The 23,682-nt window shown below is 39.7% G+C and overlaps 1 protein-coding gene across 1 annotated transcript; it reads left to right on the top strand.

The window, feature by feature from the left end:
* The first annotated feature begins 1,889 nt into the window (after positions 1-1,889).
* Positions 1,890-23,671, top strand: LOC116698294 (follistatin-related protein 1). Its single transcript, XM_032530131.1, has 11 exons — positions 1,890-2,135; positions 2,255-2,311; positions 14,974-15,075; positions 15,241-15,370; positions 16,814-16,846; positions 17,208-17,338; positions 19,087-19,205; positions 19,572-19,684; positions 20,320-20,430; positions 20,542-20,636; positions 22,322-23,671. Exons 1-11 carry the CDS (start codon positions 2,133-2,135, stop codon positions 22,361-22,363), a joined length of 936 nt encoding a protein of 311 aa, XP_032386022.1. The 5' UTR covers positions 1,890-2,132; the 3' UTR covers positions 22,364-23,671.
* Positions 23,672-23,682: the final 11 nt, after the last annotated feature.

Raw genomic sequence — 23,682 nt, 5'->3', positions numbered from 1 at the left:
AAGCAATTCACCATTGTCAGTCCCTGCAACAGGCAGTCTGCGCTTTTACCTCAGTTTGTTCATACCTCGCCATTACAACTAACAAACAATACAACTAACAAACATTGCAACTAACAAACATTGCAACTAACAAACATTGCAACTAACAAACAACTTTGTTTCTCCTTTCACACAGCTTCCTGCATGCTGGAAAAACAGGGAGGCCAACAAAGGTCATGGAATAAGTGAGACTATATAAAACAATAGAATATATATATATATATATATATATATATATATATATATATATATATATATATATATATATATATATATTTAGACAGTACAGGTCTAAAGTTTGAACACACCTCATTCAATGCGCTTTCTTTCTTTTCATTACTATTTACATTGTAGATTATCAATAAAGGCATCAAAACTACTAATGAACACATGTGGAATTATGTACTTAACAAAAAAGGGTGAAATAACTGAAAACATGTCTTATATTCTAGTTTCTTCAAAGTAGCCGTTGCTCTGATTACTGCTTTGCACACTCTTGGCATTCTGTTGATGAGCTTCAAGAAGTAGTCACCTGAAATGGTTTCCCGACGGTCTTGAAGGAGTTCCCAGAGATGCTCAGCACTTGTTGGCCCTTTTCCCTTCTCTCTGCGGTCCAGCTCTCCCCAAACCATCTCAATTGGGTTCAGGTCCGTTGAAACTAGAATATAAGACATATTTTCAGTTATTTCACACTTTTTGTTAAGCACATAATTCCACATGTGTTCATTTGTAATTTTGATGCCTTCAGTGATAATCTACAATGTAAATAGTCATGAAACTAAAGGAAATGCATTGAATGAAAAGGTGTGTCCAAACTTTTGGCCTGTACTGTATGTATATATATATATATATATATATATATATATATATATATATATATATATATATATATATATATATATATGCATGCAGCAGAAAACTAAATTCAGCTTGTTTTTCACTGCTCATTCTTCAAGAAAGAAATTTAGAACCCACCCATTTAAATACACACGATTATACAAAAAGCCTCAGAATGCCAAATAATCACAGCATCTATTTAAACAGGTATATTTCCTCAAAGGGGATGAAGTTATATATAATTGATGGCTTGCAGTGGAAAAAAAATCATCTGCTTCTTTCTTTTCAAAATTCAGTGTTCCGCGAGGTGGACACAAAATGGTGGTTTGTAATCCTGAAATACTGGAATCATAAGGACCCTTGAACATTAATCTTTTAGTAGGCTACATCGGGACTTCTATAGATGCATCTAACTGAATGACACTGTGCCAGGATACAGCTAAAGATACAGAAACAGAAACTTTTTTGCATTACCCATACTAGTTTTATCTAAGGATGTGCATCTGTTAGCATGGTCTGAAGTTCTTCTGCCTCCTACTGGGTCAAAAGCAATAATGCAGCTTTACCTTACTGGTGAAACCAAAATGACCATTAAAGATAATAATTCTTGTATTTTTTCAGCAATATAGAAAAAAATGGACTACAGGATGCATGCAAATTTATCTTACAGCAAACTATCTTATATAGGCTAAGATTAAGATCGTGGAGGTGCGCTATTGGTGTCGTATCGACTTGCTTCGACTTAGCTCGCTTTGACTCGGCTCGACTCGGCTCGACTCGGTTGCGGCGCCCCGTCCTCCTTTTTCCATTGCCGATTAGTACCTAGTCAACTGCCGTGACCTAACGCGACACCCCCACAGAACGGTGAAGGTGTGTTGCTTTTGATTCTCGGCGTGTGGCAGTTGCCAAAGCCAGAAGACAAATTAGTTTAAAAAGAAGCTGGAGAAAAAAAAAAAACTACTGGATAACCCCCCCCCCCCCCCTCCCAAAAAAGGTAATTTTTCAAGGGACTATGGTTTTACTAAGAACACACACACTTTCCTCTGTTCCTCCCCTCCTCTACTCTTTTTTTTTGCATTTGATTGGCCGCGGCGGGGAGAGGAGGAGGAGAGACTGACGGGCTGGCACAAATTCCTCAGCGCTCCTCGAATTTCTTGAAATCACGGATCTCCTGTTCGCCTTCGCCCCGACCGAACATCCAGACCAGCTCCCCTCCTCCTCCGTGCACATAACCGAGCCGAGCAGCTTTAACTAAAATGGTAACGTACCCTAAAGTAGCATTTGCCTCAAGTTTCCTTAACGTGCTGAGGAACTGGTGTGGAAACGGATGGAAGTAGCCTACGTGTTAAACTCTTACTTTTTCTTTTTTCGTGTCCAGATGTTGCGAAGTGTCGCTGCTCTCCTTCTGCTGGCCGTGGCTGTCTCCAACGCTGAGGTAAGTTTAGCATTAACGGCTTTGTTTTTTTTTACCCTTAAACTATAATCCTTGTTTTGTGTGGTTTGACGTGTGTAGCCTACCAAAATAATGCCTTAAATCTGTACTGAACACTTTTCTGTACGAAGCTATCCGTATGGAGTAACATTAACATTAACAGCAGCGTTGTTCACAAAGCTAGACGAACTAGAAAAACACATCTGGAAAAGGGTTTGAATCAGTCTGGCATCCGACAGACACGGTGCTGGGGTATATATATATATATATATATATATATATATATATATATATATATCAGACATTTATACAGATGACTGTGCAGAGCCTATAGCTTGTTATAGTATTTATCTTCTTAAAGAGAACCAATTATGCCAATATTGTTACCACTCATGCGCAATAATGAGCTCCATTGTGGAGACAAATCGGCTTCCAGTTTAACTAAATTGCCACTGGGACAGTTACTTGCAATAGTGACATCATTCTTAATCCTGACAATTATTGTGCATATTGATGGCAGTTTGATAGCCATGTGTATGTTTATTTCTTTGGCTGCAACCTGAAACAAACACACACATTTTGCATCCTGCTGGACCACAGTAGAAAGGCTCCTCCTAGATATGTTTGTGTGTGTGTTGTGAAGAACTCTGCCATAAGAACAATACAAGAGTGACAGACAGCTGTGGAAAAAAAAGGAAAAAAAAAAAAAAGGAGCTGCTAGTGTGTTTGTGAATATCTCACATGCCCTGCTCGCCTTGGGGTTTGATGACCCTCATCAATATTGTAGGAGGCTTCAGTGTCAAACGCTCTGCCGACTGGCAGCTGCTCTAATAGCAAACAGCGTGTTTGGGTGGTCATTCAGAGAGCATGTGTGTTTGTCTATACACTGGGGTGGTGAGTGTTCTCAAGAGTTGTGAGAATACTCACCTTATGGCTCTCACACTGCAGTGCTAAGTAGTCCAACCTCTGAGTAAACACAGAGATAATATTAGGTAGGCTGGCTTGATGTCACAGAGGGACGACCACTTCAGTCTTCTCATCAAACTCTTGGTGAGAAAGCCAACAAGTCAGTTTCCCAAAATGTCAAACTATTCCTTTAAGAAACAGAAACACACACACATACACACACACACACCAGGTGGTGTTTGACGGTCTTAACCTCACCAGACACAGCTGTTGAACACCTGGCTCTGTGTTGACTCCGCTGTTGACCTGAACAACAGTTGCATGCTGAGGAAATAACCAGGGGGAATAACTGTAGCCTAGAGGATAGATTTTTTTTAAAGAGCTATGCCAAACGTGAAACACAAGATAAACCAATTGTCTGCTGTCTAGTCTGTCTTTATAGCCTTACGCAGATGGACATTAGTGTCTCAACAGCCACGACATCACTCATAGCCTGACATGCGGGTCCTCCCTGCTGACCTTTCCCTACATTTGCTCGCTGGCTAGAAAATGGGCCATTGTGTGCGCCTTTATTGAATTCATGGTCATGATCTGTGAGGTATGGCATGGTGGAGACAGAGCACACAGCAGTGTCTGTTGAGTGTACCCACAAAGTTAATGGGGAGGCATTAGAAAGGCATCTATTCTCCAAAGGTAATTACCCTGATAATATATGGCCTGTTGTTGTGGGAAGGGCCTGAACTAGTATTCCTGTGCGCAGTCTAAAAGAGGTCAACAAAGTTTGTGTGTGTGTGTGTGTGTGTGTGTGTATAGACAGGAAGGAGATATACATCTTATGGTTGAAATGTTGATGTTTTACTCAAGCTTGATATGTAAAGGAGGTCGAGATGCAGGCATACAGAAAGTCATAAGAGTTTGCAGCCTCTGAGGACGTGTACACACACACTTGCATATAAACAGAGAGGGATAAGTGTTTATCTTTCTGTTTTATGGCATGCAGTGTTATTATTTTATACTGTATCATTCACTGTGACAGGGTGGAATGACACAATGGTTAATTTAGTTATCTGCAGTATCTCTGGATAATGAAAAACACAAATGTCAAGAGGAAGTCATCTCAACAAATTAGCTAGACACGCTATCCTCTCCTTAAAGACAGTCCTAGAGTTGAGAGGAAGACAGATTGAAGAGGAGAAAAAGAAGAAGAAGCTGGTTCCCCTGTTGAGGCCTTGGATCTGTAGCCGACCGTTGCCATGTTGATGCCTGTTCTCCCTCATTCAAGGTGGGCTAAAAATATCTGCCCAGGTGGAGGGAACATGAGCATAAGGGGACGCTGTGTCCTCTGTCTGTATCAGCCTGCTCTAATTACTGTAGCCCAACATCCAGTCATGGATCCTGCGCAGGGATTGTTGAGGGCGGTGATATAGAGTGATGTAAAACCGAAAGGAGATGGAGCCACAGTCATGCAATTATAGCAGGGGAGATTGGGGGTGAGGTAAGACTTGTGTAGTGAGACAGAAAGAGGGAGGTGTACTGTGTTTCATGTCCCTGCAGTGTATTCTCTTCACTTTTGGCTTGGCTTAAAAGGAGTCCTCATTTTGCTTTCCAGCTGTATTGGTATCTTCTCATTACCAGCACTGTGCACTCAAAGGCACTACACACACACACACACACACACACACACACAAATGACAAAGAGCAGCATGAAAGTATACTCAAGGGGTTATGAGTAAGAGATAATGAATATGTTACATGCTAACTTACTCATACTAAAAGTTAAACGTACGTATAGGTGCGGAATCAGTTCACTCAGGAAAAGAAGCCTCCTGAATCCCGGTTATAAAGGGTGACCATTTCCCATTGTTTTCCTTTGTAGCTCATGGTGAAAGGCAATAAATCCACAACTTTAGTGTGACCTGTTAAATAATTGTTGGGCACTTTGTAAAGGCAATTTTAAAAAGGAACTAAAATAGTTTACTGATACGATAAATTGTCAAAAACGTATACTACCCATTTGGTTCCACCAGACATCGTCCTGTAACTAGCAGCCTTTGTAGAGGTTGCACCTTGAGATCAAGCCCTGCATCTGACATGCAGTTTGCTTGGTCACTGTGGGATGAGATATTAACTGTTCTTTCCAAATGTCACTGTTCATTTTTTTTCTCATTAACAAGACAACTGCTGTAGCTTTTAACTCTGAATGTGTTTCTGTAACTAATAAAATTTTCTTGTGATCTGAGATGCGTGCTCACACAGCAGACATGCATCATCGTGGTCAGATGTCTTGTTTATGATCAAATTCAAAGTAGAAATACCAAAAATAAATTATTTAATAATATGATCAACACACAAGGTACATAAATTAATATAGGATCACTGAGTACGTTGGCACAATTGACACTGAATTTAGGATTGCAACAAAGAAATAGATTCATCTTTTTGTCTGTAAATGTCCATAGTATAAAAAATAGTAAGGAATGGCCGTTGTTTTCCATCTCCAAGAGGTGGCATCTTCAGTCCAAAACCTACTGTGTATTCAGTTTATTGCACACAGCAAAGAAGAGCAACAAACCCTAACGCTTTTTTCAGGAAATGTTGCATTTTTTGCTGGAAAAACAGTTAATCGACTATCAAAATAGTTGCAGTTTAATTATCTGTCCATCCACTAATTATTAAATAATTAATTGACTAAACATTTTAGCTTAATTAAATCCTGACTTTTTTTTGGCCATCTCATGCTTATTTGTCAAAGTTGAACAAGGCGTATGGGACTATGAAAAAAAAATTAAGATACAGATTAAGTTGAACGGATGTATCATCATGGCCCCACTGACCGTCTGACATGAAGGTTGAAGCCTCAGAACCGATTTTAAATGACATCACACACTAAACACATTCTCCAGTTGGTAAATGAGCATTTTCCTTTTACAAACATGTTCCAGCCGTTTGCCCCAATGCTGGCCTCAAAGAAGGCAGGGATTCTACTCATTCCCTTGGCCTTAGCCTACCATGGGCCCTCCCTCCCTTCCTCTCTCTTTTCCTGGGAGTGGAAAAATGCCCTAGAACAGAGCTGGGGTGGGAAAGAGGGGAGGGAAAGGTGACGAAGTGAATGGAGAGAAAAAGAGGGCAAAGAATTTGAAGGAAATTAGGGAAGATTAGGTAGAACAGAAGTGAACAAAAAAAGCACAGTTGTTACTTTATGCAGAAAATGATAACGAGAGAAAAATAGATGTTTAGAGGATTGGATGGATGAAGGTGGGACAATTTCTGTGGGTCAGGTGGTAGAGACAGGGGACACTTTTGTCCCAGCAGTGTGTTAACAGGGTGCACAGGGGAGGGGAGGCTGGGGGTGGTGCTGTGTTCATAGCATTTTATGTTCTCCGCTGACGTTTTAACTGCTAGCAGATGTGTCTCTGCCCAGAACGTGACTTATTTCCTGCCTTTCTTTCGTCTTTATCTCTCTCACTTTTTCAGTTTTCTCTCTCTCTCTTCCTCCCTTCCTTTCTTTCATTCTCTTTTTGTCTGTCTTTCTACCTTTCATTTCGTCTTGATCTTTCAGGGTGTAGTTTGTACATTTTACCTCATGAATAACGGGGCCTGTGGGTGTAAAATAAGAGGCTGCAGACTGGGGTGATGTCATCCTGTCCGTTGGTGCATTCCTTTTACACTGAATAAGGGGAATAAAACAGGCAGATCAGTGTAAACTAATTTTTACTAAGGGTCCCTTTTGTTTCTGCAGGTTTAATCTCAGACCTGTACCCCCGGGGAGTGTTTGAGACCACCCAAAGAGCTTATACAAAGAGCTCATATCTTTATTACACACTCAAATTAGTCTTACTTTGGCCTCATTTTTCCAAGGACACATCATGCCAGTTTAATTATCAGCTTATTGTCATTTGAATCCATGAAATTCTAGGCAGACAGTTCAAAGGAAACATGTCATTTTGAGGTGTTGAATAAGTTTGTTTCTGGTCTGAAGAGACTGTCAAGTGCAGATGAAATGAGACTGAACCAGGTTTGATATTTACAAAGTGTACAGTTGAATAGATTCAGAAGGAAGACAATGCAAGGAATTTTAGAATGAAAGCCTAAATATTAAGGGAAAATGCTATAGCTTTCTGTAATGATTCAAAACCGGAGATGATGATACTCTGTTATGTTTCTCCCCTTTGCTACAAATTTAGACACAAGCTTGTATTGAAGTCCTTAAAGGACACTTCTCTTCTGGTAAGGCCCGGTTAGAGGGTAAAAAGGAAAAAAGAGGAAGGTCTTCACGGGTAGTTGGAGACAAGCTGTTTGGTGTGAGCCCTCCTTGTCTTCTCGTCGCTCCTGGCATGAGCCCACTTCTCTGTAAGCTGACAAGCATGAGCCATTCTAGAGAATCTAGAGCTGGAAAGACAACACAGGGAGAAGCTGGGAAATGCTGGGGACGGGGGAGAGCAGGGGCACCTCTCTGACCTAGATACTGAGGAGATTTTTGGCTCAAGATAAACTCTGTCGGACCCCAGCTGAGGCCAAACAAAGCTAAGGAATGTACACCCCCTACCATCTTGATTCTGTCTCTCGTCTACATCCTTCACCTTCACATTTCATTTCACCTCCTTTACACCCTTGTCAAACAGTAGGTTGCATTTTGAGGCTGTGAGGGAGAAGTCGCCATGCTGTGCATGCATTTGTCTGTCCATCTGTCGGTCTGAGACTCACGGTAGTGAAGTAAGTGCTGTAGGAAATGGAATCAGTGTAGTGTAGGTAAAAACAAACACTATTAGTGTTTTGCTTTCAGCCACATGAGGCTTTCAGCCACATGAGGTTTCTCACACACATACACCTTCTATATTAAATGGTGTTTTTAAACTACAAAGTTTGAGGTTGTTAGAGCTTAAATATTTGGAGTACTGTGAACTTAGATTTTTTGATTACCAGTAAGAAAAAAAAAATTAAGATTATTTTTTGGGGCTTTTCCCTTTATTGCCAGTAGATAGACATGGATGGGGGGTGACACACAGCAAAGGGCCGCAGGTCAGATTGGAACCCAGGCCGCTGCAGGACTCGGCCAACGTGGGGCGACCGTGCTTACTGGGTGAGTTAGAGGCCACCCCAATTACCAGAAAATTAAAGCCAACTCAAATATTATTAGTATATGCAACTTGAAGAAGATGTTAAATTAACATTACTTAAAATAATTGTAAGTATAACAACTCAGTATTTCATGTTCACTAAACACAATATTTATTATATAGTCATTTTAATTAACCATAACTCAGCAACATTAACTTCAAAAAATAAAGAGTTTACTAAACTCAAAAGATAGTATATGCTACTGGCATTCCACAGTTTTAAGTAAGTAGATCCGCTTAACAAATTTTAAGTGTACAGTACTTATTCCAATTAACTATTTTGAGCATTCGGGTTTACAGTGTACGTGTATTCTCATGACAGACTGCACAAAATATAAACAAGTAGTTCATTTTGGTGAAACAGTTTTTTGGTGACCAGTGACACCACCGTCATGTCCGTATGCCTTAAAGAGCCAGGGTAGTTGATTTGTAGTTTTATGATAAGCTATTCTCTTAGCTGTAGCTTCATGTTAATATTCTTGAGAGTGGTATTGATATTCTGTGCTTTAGGCAACTGAATACATGCATCTCCCAAAATGTCAAACTATTCCTTTCATGCCATTGTGTACATAATTTCCCAGTAGCTGTAATGACAACCATATCAAATAAAGTGTTCAATATTATAATTCAGTTTTAAGCACAAATCTTTGCTGATTATAAATGCCAGCTAGAAAGATCTCTAAATTGAGACAGATTGATGCCTTCAGGACACAGATGGGAGCTTTAATGCCTGCCTCGATTTTATTTATTTATTTATTTATTTATTTATTTATTTATTTATTTATTGCCTCATCTGCTCATGTCAGCATCGTTGTAACTCTCTAATGATTTTTGAAATATCATTTCTTTGATGAATAACTGAGTTTTGGGGGGTAAGCTACCACGTAAAACATCTGAGCAGTTTTTAATTCATTCAATACAATGCCCTTAGTTGTTATAAAATTCAAACATGATTAACTGCTTCCATTCAGATCGTTGTTCTTTATTCAGTTACAAAACCGAGGGAGAAGCAGTTCTGAGTGTAAAAACGGAAAGGCTTTTATCTTGGGTTTATCCTAGTGACCAGAATTAATAGAAACACTCACTCCTTCATATTCTTGCATCCTTCTGGGACCATTTTATTTTAATATTTCAAGTTGTCAAATATCATAATATTTTATTCATAATAACACTTACCAGGCTTGCTCTACCTTAGGGGAAAGAGGAAAATGTTTTGTCAAACATTTGTATCTTTTGGGCTAAGTTGCAGCTAGATACATCTAGCTGCCTTTAACAAATTTGTAAAAAAAAAAAAGCCCTGCGACAAATCCTATTATTATAAAACTTATTATATTTGTCAACAAATATTGTTGAAATTTTGTCATAGGGAGGCTGATGCTACTCAAGCTAAACCACCTTTCACCTTTTCATAATGCAATACAATTAAACAGCACTGGAAAGTACACGCTCCACAAAAAGCATAGCGCTGAATCAACATCTCTCTAACGCAGTTTCAAGAAATATTCAATATAAACAGGATTTACTGCTGGGCTGTTTTATTGGATTCCATTAAATGAAGCTCTATGCGCCCAGTAAGCCGATCAAGCTGATTTACTGATTTTGATTGCTATAGAAAGTCATATTGTTGTACAATTCATTATCAGGAAGGTTAAGTGCTATATTTTAATGTATTTATTTTTTGAAGTAACATCCATTAGTCCATTGTCACTGTAGGTAAATCCACGTAAGGGTGTTTACAATCAGTAAATCAATGTTGTCTATGCTAATGAGGGGCAGGTTTCTCTGTGGGAATGGATTTACAATGGCTCTAAAGTCACAGATGTAGAAAGACATGCAAATAGATGTTCTAATGTGTTTTCCATGTGCTATTATGTGCAGATTTAGCCTTGCTGCTGTTGTACTGCCTGCTCTCTTATCAGCAGTAGAAATAGGCTTTTTAAATTTTTAACTGAAGCAAGAACACGTTGCCCTTTACCTCCAGTCTGTCTCAGCATGAAGCCATTGAACACAGTGCAAGGGAGAGATTGACTTCAGAGCACACACAACCCCTGCCTCTCCTCTTGTATCTTCCACATCTACCTGTTTCTTAGTAATAGTCAGACTCTCTGCACATCTTCCTCGTCCTCTTCTTCATCTCTGTGCTCACATTTTTCCTCTATCTAGCTCTGCAAAACTGGTCACGGATCACTGGCATGTCTCTTGCAGCCGTAAAAGGGCATGGCACTGAGAAGAAGATGACAAGACAGGGAGAATTACAGCAGAGGAGAAATAAAAGTACACTAGACTTGAATTGAGAGGCACCACACAGAGATAGGGGAATTAAATTATGCACTTAGGGGTTTTGAAAAATATCCCACAAATCTTTTTATCTTCTCTAAACATTTAAATAAGTTTAACTTCCTTACAAAAAAAAGAGAAAATGTGAAGGAAAAGGGCCAGGAGTCAAGAAAAATGAGCTGGGAAAATGTATATACAATCCGTTTTATGCTTGAGGGAGCTTTCTGTATGAAAGTCTCTGCCTAATCTGTTATGATTCACCAGTTACTTATCAGCGCTCTGGCTCCTGTGATTGGTTTTAAATGGGAGAGAAATAAATAACTGCGTCATTTGTTGGCTATAATGAAAAATGGATGTTATTTAAGTAGGACACCCACAGCGAGTTTGTTTGTTTTCGTTTGTGCTGAGTTTGTAAATTTTGTCCCAATGTCTGATAGTGATTGGGTTAATGAGTGTGTCTGCATGTGCTTAAGCATCGCAGTCATGGCGGGGTTTGTGGAGAATCCTGGTTAAGTGTTTATGTGTCATGTAAACATCATCATCTTAATTTCTGAAACCCAAATAACCCCATATCTTGGTTTTGAGGCACCTGACTATGCTGTTTGTATGATATAAATTGGGATACTTTGGTGTTAAAACACCTTACTGTATCTAGTACTAATGACAGTATGCCATGTGTGAATGAGCGTTCTCAATTTTTCAATTTTCATTTCTAAAACTGGTAATCTTAAAGGAATACTTTAACAATTTGGGAAATGCTAAAAGAAAATTTGTGACCGTACGCTAAATATGAAGTTACCACCAGCAGCCGGTTATCTTAGCTTAGCATAAAGACTGTAAACAGGGGAACAGCTGGTCTGAGTTTATCCAACACTAACAAATCTGGCTATCAGCACCTCTAAAACTCACTAATTAACATTTTGGATCTAGTAGAGTTTTAATGTAACTGTGATGTCACCAGACAACCAGCAGAGGGTCCAGGAAGTCACTGCTCCCAACAAATAGTGTGGCAAATAACCCCCGTAACTGCAAATTGTGGTTTACGTTTGTATGGACTAATCAAACTAAATATCATTAGGGAGCTTAAGAGGTGCTGGGGATTTTCTTTAACCGTAGGACAGAGCCAGGCTAGCTGGTTCCCCCTATTTCCAGCCTCAATGCTAAACAAAGCTAACTTGCTGTTGGCTTTAGCTTTATATTTCGCGAACAGATCTCAGAGTGTTAAGAGTTTCTCATCTAACTCTCAGCAAGAAACATAATAAAAATGTTTCCCACACTTTTTTTGTTTCTGTGACCATGATATGTACTGAGTGGGTTAGTGCTTTCTGGCGGATAAACTAATAGATGCTTTAGGGATAACATTGTGTCTTAATCACCTAAAACATACCTTTTACATTCCTGTACTGCTGTTACTTATTAGCCATCATGTACAAAAATACCAATACCTAACATTTAATAGCTAAAATTTCTATTGTCCTTGCTCCCGGAATGAGTGGCAAGGATATGTCAGAGTTAGAGCACCGGAAACCTGGATATAATTAGAATGATGTATACAGCGAGTCAAATAACCAGCTTTATCTAGGTTCCATGTAAAGGCCATATTCCAAATTATAATCTAAACCAAGTTAATGTACTCGATGATGATGTGTGTCTGCACTGTCTTGTTCATTGCAACAATGAAGGCGCCTTGCAGGCATGTTTTATGACCACATAAGGAACTCTCCTGTCCCTGGTTTGTTGAAGGTTGGTTTAGGGTCATTATAGTGGCTTTGTCGGTTGTTTTCTACAGTCTTTGTCAATCATAAATTCTGAACAACACACTGGGCTGTGATCTCATTATGGGGCTTGGTTCCATTTCCCTCTTTTGATTGACATCTCTGTGCTCTTGCAACAACAGGAGCTTGTACATGCTCTCACCATAGCAACAACCCACTTGAATAATCTGGAGAAAAAAAAGCTGAATGTCAGGGATCCTCAGATGCTCGGAGAGAGCTGGACAGACAGAGCTTTACGTTTTATACCATTTTCACCGAAGCATTGCATCCATTATTCATGTTCTCATCGGCGGTTCTACAGGTTCTAACAGGCTCCTAGCCCAGCTGTGTCTAACAAATTGAATTGTCCACCACGCTCAAAGCCACATGAATTGCTTTGAAGATTTTCATGACCTTAACTTTGGAGTGCAAGTGTGTGCCTGTCTTTAAAGCATGCATAGAATGAAGCAAAACCCTCTCCTCTCACCACTGGGATGCTTGCATGTGACTGCGTCCCTTCTCCCAGTCCTGCATCCATCTTGTTATATTCTATCATTGGTGAGCTTATGAGAGTTAGGTCACAAGAATCCAGCAATAGTTTAACCTAAATACCAGACTTTGAACTCACCAACACACACAGCAGCTTGGAAGCCAGCTCACGTGCGCTCACACAGAGGGCCAACTTTGAGTCCGCTCTTACAGGAAACTGCAGCTTATGGAGGAGGAGGGGAGTCTAGAAAAACAAGGAGGAGAAAAGATTTCAGAGCATGGGAATGGGCCCAAAGGAAAACACAGCTCAGACTCCAGATGTGGAAACACCCTGTACAGACGCAAACACAACCCACACACACACACACACACACACACACACACACACACACACACACACACACACACACACACACACACACACACACACACACACACACACACACACACACACACACATACACACAGATAGGGAAAGGAGGAGGTAATGAGGATCATAAAGCAACTCTTGGAGCTCCGCTTGGCATCTTATGATTGGTTGGTTTGTAGCTCTAGTGAACTCCATGTTTGGCAAGTCCTCTGGCGATATCTTTCAACAAACAAACAAAGAGACAAAGGCAAGTGTCAAAACACATTTGGTTGTAGTGTTGTAAGGTCTCATCATGCTTACCTATGATTCTCATTCTGTCTTCAGTCTTTGCTTCCCTTAGCACACTTACACACAGAGCTAAAACTGTTGTCAACACTCTATCTGTTTTAATTTGCAGCATTGCCTTGTGTAATCCCCTTTATCAGCATTTCTAAGTGAAGTATGGTCAGCTGTCACTTCTTGAACTTAGTCTGCAACATTAGTGGTAACGTAAGTGGCTCTCCAGAGACTTTAATCAAAAGGACAGGCAATAAAACATGAACAGGGATAAAGCATTTACTGGAAAGCATAATAATCATAATAATCTGTTACTTCAACAACAGAAATGTTTGGATTTTAAAGGTCCCATGGCATGAAATTTTTTTAACATTAATATTTGTTCCTCCAGCCTTCCTATGGTCCCCCAGTTGCTGGAAATAGGGAACGATGTAAACCGAGCCCTGGGTATCCTGCTCTGCCTATGAGAAAATGAAAGCTCAGATGGGCCGAGCTGGAATCTTATGACCTCATAAGGGGCAAGGTTACCTCCCCTTTCTCTGCTTTGCCCGCCCAGAGAATTTGGCCCACCCTTGAGAGTGGCTTCATGGCTTTCAAACAAGCAAAGTGGCAGTTGGTCAAGGCCACACCCCCAACTCCACCTCCCCCCCTCTCCTCCTCAAAAGCTACAGACTCAGAAATGGCACATATTAAGGAAAGCTCATTGTGGGACTGGCTCTAGTGGCTGTAATTCTGCACCAAGGCTGAGTTTTGGGAAAGAGACTTCAGATACAGTATTAGGGGACCACTATGGTCTATGTAAAAGGATCCAAAGAGCACCAAGTCATGGGACCTTTAAAATATGCAACTTGATCCAAATCTAAATTGAAATACAGAATAATCGGTAAGGTAACACTGGATAGGTAAGATTGCAGCCATATTTTTAAAAAAATCTAAATTCAGTCTCAGGAATACTCAGGCTTTGCACAAGGATGCAATGTGTTCAAGTGAGTCAAACACGTAAACCACAAAGTCATGGCCATTTTAATTTATCCTGCTGGTGAGGTAGCGCCACCTTGAGGGGAAATGTCATCAATCTTTGAAGGTTGGCTCAGAGTTGACATGTGCATGCAATTTTTAAATTGGCTAAAATTAAAAGGTTCAAGAAGTAATTTATGTCAAATAGGCTACACTTACTGTTTATTTTGGAGTTATGCAAGTTTGTTAAATTATTTACCAAAATAAAAAAAAATTGAAAGGGAGGAGTGGTGGAAAAGGTGTTGTGCAAAAAATAAATTCTAAATGTTGGAAATATATATTTAGGGAGAATACCTATGGATAAATATGTTTTAGACCAATTAATTCAGGGGTAAATGACACAAGTCAGGGGTTATAAGAGAGTAGTTATTTATGAATGACAGTGACAATTTCTGTTTTTGAGATATCTTGCTGCAATGGTATTTCTAAAGTGCCAACAATGTGTTTACTTTCTTTCAGGAGCTGCAGAGCAAGAGCAAAGTGTGTGCAAATGTGTTCTGTGGGGCCGGCAGAGAGTGTGCTGTTACAGAGAAAGGGGAGCCCAGCTGTCTGTGTATAGAGGTAAGTGTTGGGATGTGCAGCTCTGCAGAGACCATGTGACATTACTTTCACACAAGAAAGGAGTAGTAATGTAAGAAGAAAAAAAGACGTTCATCTTAAAGAAATAAATTAAATTTTTCCCTAGTTTTCACATCTCTCCACCTCCCTCTCCTTCTCTTTTTCCAGAGCTGTAAGCCCCACAAGAGGTCAGTGTGTGGCAGCAATGGTAAGACCTACAGGAATCACTGTGAGCTCCACAGGGATGCTTGTCTGACTGGCTTGAAGATACAGGTGGCCCATGATGGACACTGCCATGGTACGAGCAGCAGCACATGACATTTTGGTTAAATCATGATGAAACTTCTCTACTAGCAAAAAAGCCACCTATATATGTAATTCATATGTACTGTATATGTATCATTTTGCAATTACCAAATGGCTCATTCAGTTTCTGTTTTAAATAAGGAAAGGGTACACCAGTGCATTTGAGCGCTTCGCCATCCATAAATAGCTGGCGGACAGAATGGGACCCCCTCTGGTCCCCATGGTCCTCTTGTAACATGTGTGTCTGTCACTCCAAGTACTGGATAAACAGATACAAGATATGAGCAAACAAGATGTCACTTTCTCTCACCCCAGGGTCCACCAGGAGTTGTTATGAAGCTTTCCATTGTATCACACAATCTTTCTCAGCAAATGGAGTTTGCCCAGTGGTCCTTGTATTGTAGATGTCCTTTTTTCAACATCTATGTTGACCTCAAAGTTTAGATTGAAAGTTCCTTCTCAACCCCTGTAGTAGTTTTATTAGCTGCTGTCACCAGGGTAACCATTGACCCAGCACTGATTCAATACCAATGCTCTCTTTTTTTCTAAATGTAATATACCTCAATGCATAGAACTCAATAGAATACTTTTTCTGTAAGATAATATAAGACCACGGACATCTTTTGAGCTAAAAACTGTCATGGGGGCCTTCCATGACTCAATTGATCTAACTGGTGGTGGTTTAAGTGACTTTTTAAGGCCATTGACTAAGAAACTGCATTTATGGAAAATTGGTCAGTGTAAAGGTCAGTATTGATACCAATACCAATATGGCATATCAGATCAGGGCATCCCTCTTCCTGAGTGTTTTGTATTGGGGAGTCGGGGGTCAAATGCACGGTGGAAGCTCAAATACTAAAGCCAAACTTTGTTATTGTTTGGTTCTTTCAGCAATGGCCCCTTGTGGACAGTAAGCTCTTATGTTTTGTGTCCCAACATGATTTTCTATCATTTTTTTGTCAGACCACACTTTAGATTAGATTCAGATTGAACCTGTCAAGTGCAGATAAAACTGTAATCACAGGCAGGTAGACTGGGGGGTTTGGGGGGTTTGAAAGACTAGGCTGGCTAGCGGAAGGTACATTAAATTGAACTGGTTGTGTGATCTCTGAACTAGCCGATATTAATGAAACTGATATGTGAGGTTAAAAAGACAACATATAATGCCACGCACACATCATGGCAGACTCCTGTCTCAGCCTTAACTTATCTATTAATGCATCTGATATAAGCGTCTTTTCTTGAGTGAACTTTCAATGCTCCCAGTGGTAGTAGTTGTGTCATACTTTCCTCTGCAGACCTTTGGCCAAGTGCTCAGAGACAGACAGAGTTTATCTTCAATTATCTGAATCAAGTCAACAATGTTCAATTGATTTTTTTTTTTTTTTTTTGCTTCAAATGTTATATTCTTTCTTTCTTGTTTAATCACCTGTAGAGAAGAAAGCAGAGCAGGCAGCTGCCAGCCCTGGTGAGTTTTTGTGTGTGTGTGTGGGTGTGTGTGTGTGTGTGTGCACTCTTGCTTGTATTGCATATTTGTATATATTCATTCTTGTGTATATTTTATATATTCAGTTCTGCAGACTTGAAAGTGAGACAGTGGATTTAATTTGTGGTTTATAGATGCATTTTGGGTTGGTCTGGTGTTAAGATTGGCTATTATGATAATAACAGAATTGTACAGTCCAATGGAAAGGACTTAAAGAACATGCTAATACTGACACATGCACAAAAGGACAGGGGCCAATTGTGATATAGCCTGTAAGATAAATGTTACGCTTTGGATTAGTTATTAGTGCTTTTGACCTATGGATATGTTCCCAACCCTGCAGTGGTTTGCTACGCTGCTGACCGCAATGAGCTGAGGAGGCGTGTGGTCCAGTGGCTGCAGACTGAGGTTGTCCCAGATGGCTGGTTTGCCAAGGGATCCAACTTCTCTGACATCCTGCTCAAATACTTCAAGGTGGGTTTTTTTTCTCTGAACAGGACAGAATGGTCCCATAGTCTCAATTAGTGCACACAATTGCTCCTTCACCATTCTTTAAATGGAATACCCCAGTGTATTTATTTATATTTATAGGCCTCGTCCAACCACCCTGATGCATAAAGCTGTGTCTAAGTATTCATTTCAAGCTGATGGTTATAATTCTGTTTAATGAGGTCCTGCAGAGGAGGACCCCTGCCGCTCTATGGGCTGACATGAATGGCATTAAAGCAGAAGAACAGAAGGCTTTTAAAAACAGTTTGTGTAAACAGCAGTTTACAACCATACAAATATGTTTCATATTTTGAGAGGATACTTACCCTTAAGTTTATATAGCATCTCAAGGTCCAACTATTACTTTAACTTTATTTATTACTGCCAAACTATTTCAAAAGCATTGGCTGAAGTAGACCTGTTATATACTGTTCAGGTTCCTACTTATACTTTGTGTTTCTACTAGAACTTATTTACATGCCTTAATGTTCAACAATACTTCATTTTCTCATACTGCCCCTGGTGCTGCTGCTGCTGCACCTGGATTCACCCTCTGTCTGAGACACTCTGTCAGAGGGCTTGTCTTTTTAAGCCCGTCACCAAAAAATAGTCAAAATAGCAAACTGTAAGCTGGAGTCCTACCCTATTATGTACAGCATGTTTATTTTGAAGACAGCTAATTATTATATAAAACATTTGGGAATTGGTACTACTTTCTATTTTGAGAGACATGAGAGAGGTAAAAACAGTGTATAGTAAAACTAAAACTGAACGTTGTCGGTACCAGTCACGAACAGGCTTGAATTGGGCTATTCAGTTCCAGATGATTTTGGATCACAAGGGTTTCTTTTAAATATGTTTAACTTTTTATTTGAAGCTTTGGCCACATTGAAAACTGTGGTAGGCTCTTAATTTTTGGCGCCTTTTGAGCAAAAATTCCAAAATAATCTTTCAGCACAAGGTAATTAAAGTGGTCAAAGAGACAAGACTAGACTTCTGCACCTCCTCCTGGCTCTGTATTCAGTCTGTAGAAAATCTAGCCATCAAATGTCAATCATAGGTCATTTTTATTTCCTATTGGCTGTTCTGCGTATGCATTTCCTGTGTGACAAAAAAGGGAGATGAAGAGCTGCAGGAAGAGTCTCACTTTACATTTGGGCGTTTTTTTGCATTCGACCCACTTGGGCTTCAATATATACATTATCATTCAACATTATAGATATGACAAAAAGTATGGAAAATCAGAATAGGCTACAATATTAATTTATTATGAGCAATGAATCATGCATGCAAATGTGGCTGGTGTAGCTCAGTTGGTGGAGCGGGCGCACATATGTAGAGGCTTGCTCCTCGACGCAGCAGCCACGGGCTCGACTCCAACCTGTGGCCCTTTGCTGCATGTTATTCCCCTTCTCGCTCTCGCTCTCTCCCCTTTCACATCTTCATCTGTCCTGTGGAATTAAAGGTTAAAAAAACAAAACAAATGCATGCCAAAAATGAATTCTTTATGTACCCACACCCATTTGACTGACCTGTCTAACAGTGAAAAACAATGAGTAATATTTCCAAGCACATGACAAATTGATCACAATATAGTGGGACCCCTGAAGATGTAATGTTTGTATCTGGCAGTCTAAAAGTTCATTGTGAAATTTTAGTCTTATTGTTCATATTCTACTGTACATGCATGTCGTTAACCGTGCCTCTCTCATGTCTGTCCATGTTTTTTGTAGTCATATGACAATGGTGATTCTCAGCTGGACTCCTCAGAGCTGCTCAAATTCATCCAGCAGAATGACTCAGTTGTGGAGTTGCAGTCCTATGCAGACCAAGAGAGTAACAAGCTGCTCAGGTCAGTGTGATTGTTTGTCAGTTTGCATGCTTACAAGAGTGTTTTTAAGGGCAGGGTGGAGTAAAAAAGGCTACTGTTGGCATTTTTCCCTGTGGTAGTGCTTGCACATACAGATCCAAATCTGCTGCTGTGCTATTTTAAGCTATGCAGTGAAAGTCGTTGAACTCTATCTAAACAGTGCAAACTTTACTGAAGGCCTCCTGTGGGAGCCTGCGCTGGCATAAACCCCTGTGCTCCATGGGATATAACACTCTAAACCAATTATCATTTCTTCTGAATTCTTTATTTTTTCAGCAATGTTATGTTGCCACTGTATGGACCATCAGATATTTATTTAATGTTTGCATGTATATTTGTGCTTCCCAGGAGCCTGTGTGTGGATGCCCTCATTGAGCTCTCTGATGAAAACGCCGACTGGAAACTGAGCTTTGATGAGTTCCTGAACTGCCTGAAGCCTGGCTTCAATCCACCAGAGAAGAGTGAGTACTTGTTTGTGTACTTTGACGTCATATAAAGTTACACACCAGTAGACTTAGTGTATGGATTCATTGAAACTAACTCACTCAGGCAATCCCAACACCCAGCAAACTGCAGGGAAATGCCTCAAATTGCTTTTCATACTAGTTTGAGTTTTCACCTCAGTCTGCTCAGTCATGTGATATACGATATATCTGGGACAAAGTTCACAGGAAGCATTGGCGACCATTTTACAGTTAGCTATGGAGCACTGTAATCTTGAGCTTGTCCAGACTCAAAGACACACACACACACACACACACACACACACACACACACACACACACACACACACACACTCTTGGTTGAATTTGTGTACAGGAATTCTTTGGTCATGGAAATCAAGACCTTCAAGCCTGAAAGAAGATGATATACATCTTGAATGTTCTGAACATGTCTTGAATTGATTTATTTATTTTAATCTCTGGCACATAAACTTGTGACTTTCAAACGAAGCTACTAGACTAATGATGTGGTGTTCAGAAACACTGACAAGCCTTTGTCATGGATTACAATGCAATGCTGTTTCTATTAACATTCTGCCACAGTCTATTATCTGTGGTCTTGGCTTAATATTTTGCCATGTGTCTTTCTGCAGAATGCGCCTTGGAGGATGAGACATATGAGGACGGAGCAGAGACTCAAGTAGAATGTAACCGATGTGTTTGTGCATGTGGTAACTGGGTCTGCACTGCTATGACCTGCACTGGTAAGTTGAAATACAAGATGGGACTTTTTTCCTTTTTATTCTTTTGATCATTCTATTCACACACTCACACATTAAGACAAATGCCCCATGACCATTTTGTTATCTGTTTAGACAAAACAGCAGCTGTGGATGAGTCAGCAGATGCTGGGGCGGAGATGACTGAGGAGGAGTGGAACCTCCGTGTGGCTGAGCTCAACAAGCACCAGGTATGTCTTTGCACTCTGAAAACCCCTGTAAGCAATAAAAAATGTAACATACTCATCATATCAATCAGTCAACATAAATCAGAATTAGTAGTATAGTCAGGATTTCCCTACAGAAAAGGACAAATCACCTAGGCATAGTCACATCTTTTAAAGTGTATTTCAAAGCTGCCCACTGCTCATAGGATTCCGCTTGGTTATGAGATCCATGAAATGTCACTCACATGAGCCATAACAAGTGTCTGTTTTTAGATTCCTTCAGGGTATAACCTTGATTGTTTGCAATGTGTTTTTTGGACAAAGAGCATACGAATCAAACCCCTCAGCCAGCACAAAATAATTCACATGGGAATTGGTAGGGGTACATTTTTATGTGATTGTGTGAGTACCAACCTAACATAGCTCAGTGAGCAAGGGTATCAGCAGCTTTATGACTCTTGGCTTAAAAACTGAAACAGTAAATCAAAAGCTGGGAAATAAATAAGTGTTTTGTAAATTAGGTCAATAAAACTATGAAATGGATATGAAATAGAAGGCAGATGGCAGAAGAAATTATCACTAATATTTTCCCTTTTATTTTAGATTTTCGAAAGGGATCTACTTAACTAAGATTTTGTGTAGATGATTCCAAATTATAACGTTATATAATCAGTTATTCCTAAGAGGGAAATATGTTACCTGTTACCATCTTCTTTATGCCTTGGGGCACATAAAGCCTTAAGAGGGAATAATACATTGCTGGAATTAGGAAAGCCAGCATCTAGCCGTCTCGAAGGGGAACACAAACAACTTTACACATCAAAGTATGCTTACAGGACTTGTGAAGTACTACTGTGAAAATGGTTGTATCAAGCCTTTTTATGACTATGAAGGGAGTTGTGTGGAGTCTAAAATTTTGGCTGAAGTGATAAGTCAACGCCGGTTGGGGTTGAAGACTAAAAGTTTGAAAATTAAAAAATGCGACTGTTGGTGGTCAAGTTGCATTGTGGGTAATGTAGGCACCAGGTTTTGACAAGTAAGAAGAATGTGTTGAATAACAAAACAGTCCATTGAGAGTCTGACAACGTTATAGGAGTGCAATGCTAAATTGAAGTATTACATAGCCTATAATGAGGTAGCACAATGATAGTTAACACAGGCTACATAAAAAGCCTTAAAAGGGACTTGGTATCACCTAGGACATATTGGAATAATGCTGCCATTGTTCCTTCTAGTACCTCTATAGACGAATAATCGTGATCTAGAACCTCTCTAGCCCAAAAGTGAAGTTCTAGAACCAAGTTCTAGAACCTGACCTGACAAGCTATGTACATTTCTGGAACCTCTACATTCATGATATTTTTGTGGCATGTCTACTCTTGTGTGTATGTGTTTGCTTAAAGGGGTGAATGAAAGTATGAGGCTAACAATGTAGGACTGGGGCTCTGGCTCGAGGCCATGTACTCTGTACTCCAGAAGGGCAGCTTATAATGCCATTGTAAACAAATGTGGCTCTGTGGGAACAGGTTTGGAGTGATCAGGTGCACGCTAAATTCAGTCATAATAACCTTGCTTCAAAATACAATGTTGCCTTAAATGGATCAAGTACTCAAGTGATGTGTGTTCATCCAAAACTGTTAACAAAACAAAAAGCTCATAGATACTTATACAAATGTTTCTCTCAACTCTTTTCATTGTATGAAATACAGGAAACAGTTCAGAAGATGAAGACTAGCACAAAGGAGGCCTAAAAAAGGACGCAATGAAGGAGAGGATGCATGTCATCCCCCTTCCTCCATACTTGATTGACCTTGCGGCCATGTGTTATTAGACTGACTTTTTCATGTTTCTCTGCTATTTTAATTATTATACATGTTTTACAAGTGTTTGTGTTGATGTTTGTTAGATTCAGGGGCTATCAAAGAGTATCATAGGATTCCCTTGTGTTCAGTACTGTCATTTTTGATTGTATTACTGCGCCTCTACACCAGCCCTGGGGCTATTTCTACGACAATCCTTATATTTTTACAGTTATTATGAAAAAAACTGTCAAGTTGTCACTGTTTTGGAATATGGAAGTCATTGTTTCATCGGAGTAGAGAGATAGCTGACTACTTGACACGTAGTGCAGCGTGTTTTTCCAGCTTGGTTAAAAGGACCTGGTTTAAGAGGGTATAGCTACTAGTGATTTTTATATTTTTTTGCCATTTAGAACTGCCACCATAGGCCACTACTTGACCAATGCAATTGTCTTTTCTTTCTGTCTAGCTTTCTTAGGCTTTAGTTCATCACAAGCCTGAAATGTGTTTGTATCTTACTGCAAAAGTATTAATTTTGCTGCAAAATAGTTTGCTTCTATGTACAGTATGTTAATCGACTTGAGTTGGAACTCATCTTGTTCCCATGTTATGCTCAGGCAAGTCTCTCTGGTTCTTTTTTGGTTAAACATTCTAATATCAATATGGAGCAGCACAACTGCACCCAGATGAGACCTGATCTTTGAATATAGCATGGTGAAAACTAAAACCAAAGTCTTGATGAAGTGTTTGAATGATGTACAAAATTCTCCAAGTAAAACATTACTTTGGACCCAGCAACAACACTATACCTGTGCTTTCAAAATCACTCTAACAGAAGGACTAGCCTCACTGTCAGCTAAAGTAGCATAGACGCATCAATAACTGGGTGCATTATTTGTGTGTGTGTGTGTGTGTGTGTGTGTGTGTGTGTGTTGAGAGTAGTTTGGTCTGTTTAACGTGTTTTATTTGTTTAAAAACCTGTATCCTAAATTGGGAGTATTGACTAAAAATTCAGTGCCTTAGACCTGCAAAAAGTGTAGGTCTCTACCTTTGCCCGCACGTGGGCAATTATGTCATGTGGCATGGAATGAATGAGTTTAGTTTAGCAGTAAACTAATGCTTTGTGACTCTATCTCTGATAAATGTCTGTGTGAAAGTTGCATTAGTAGGTTCAAGCTAAATCTTTATATTTCACTAGAAGTGCAGAGACTGTAAGGAATATGTACGTATGTATGCCAATAAAAACCATACACCACAACACGGCTTTGTCC

The sequence above is a fragment of the Etheostoma spectabile genome, chromosome 11 (assembly GCF_008692095.1).
Source record: "Etheostoma spectabile isolate EspeVRDwgs_2016 chromosome 11, UIUC_Espe_1.0, whole genome shotgun sequence".
In the NCBI taxonomy this organism is placed as follows: Eukaryota; Metazoa; Chordata; class Actinopteri; order Perciformes; family Percidae; genus Etheostoma; species Etheostoma spectabile.
Note: the sequence above shows the minus strand (reverse complement) of the source record. Positions and strands in the feature narration are given on the sequence as shown.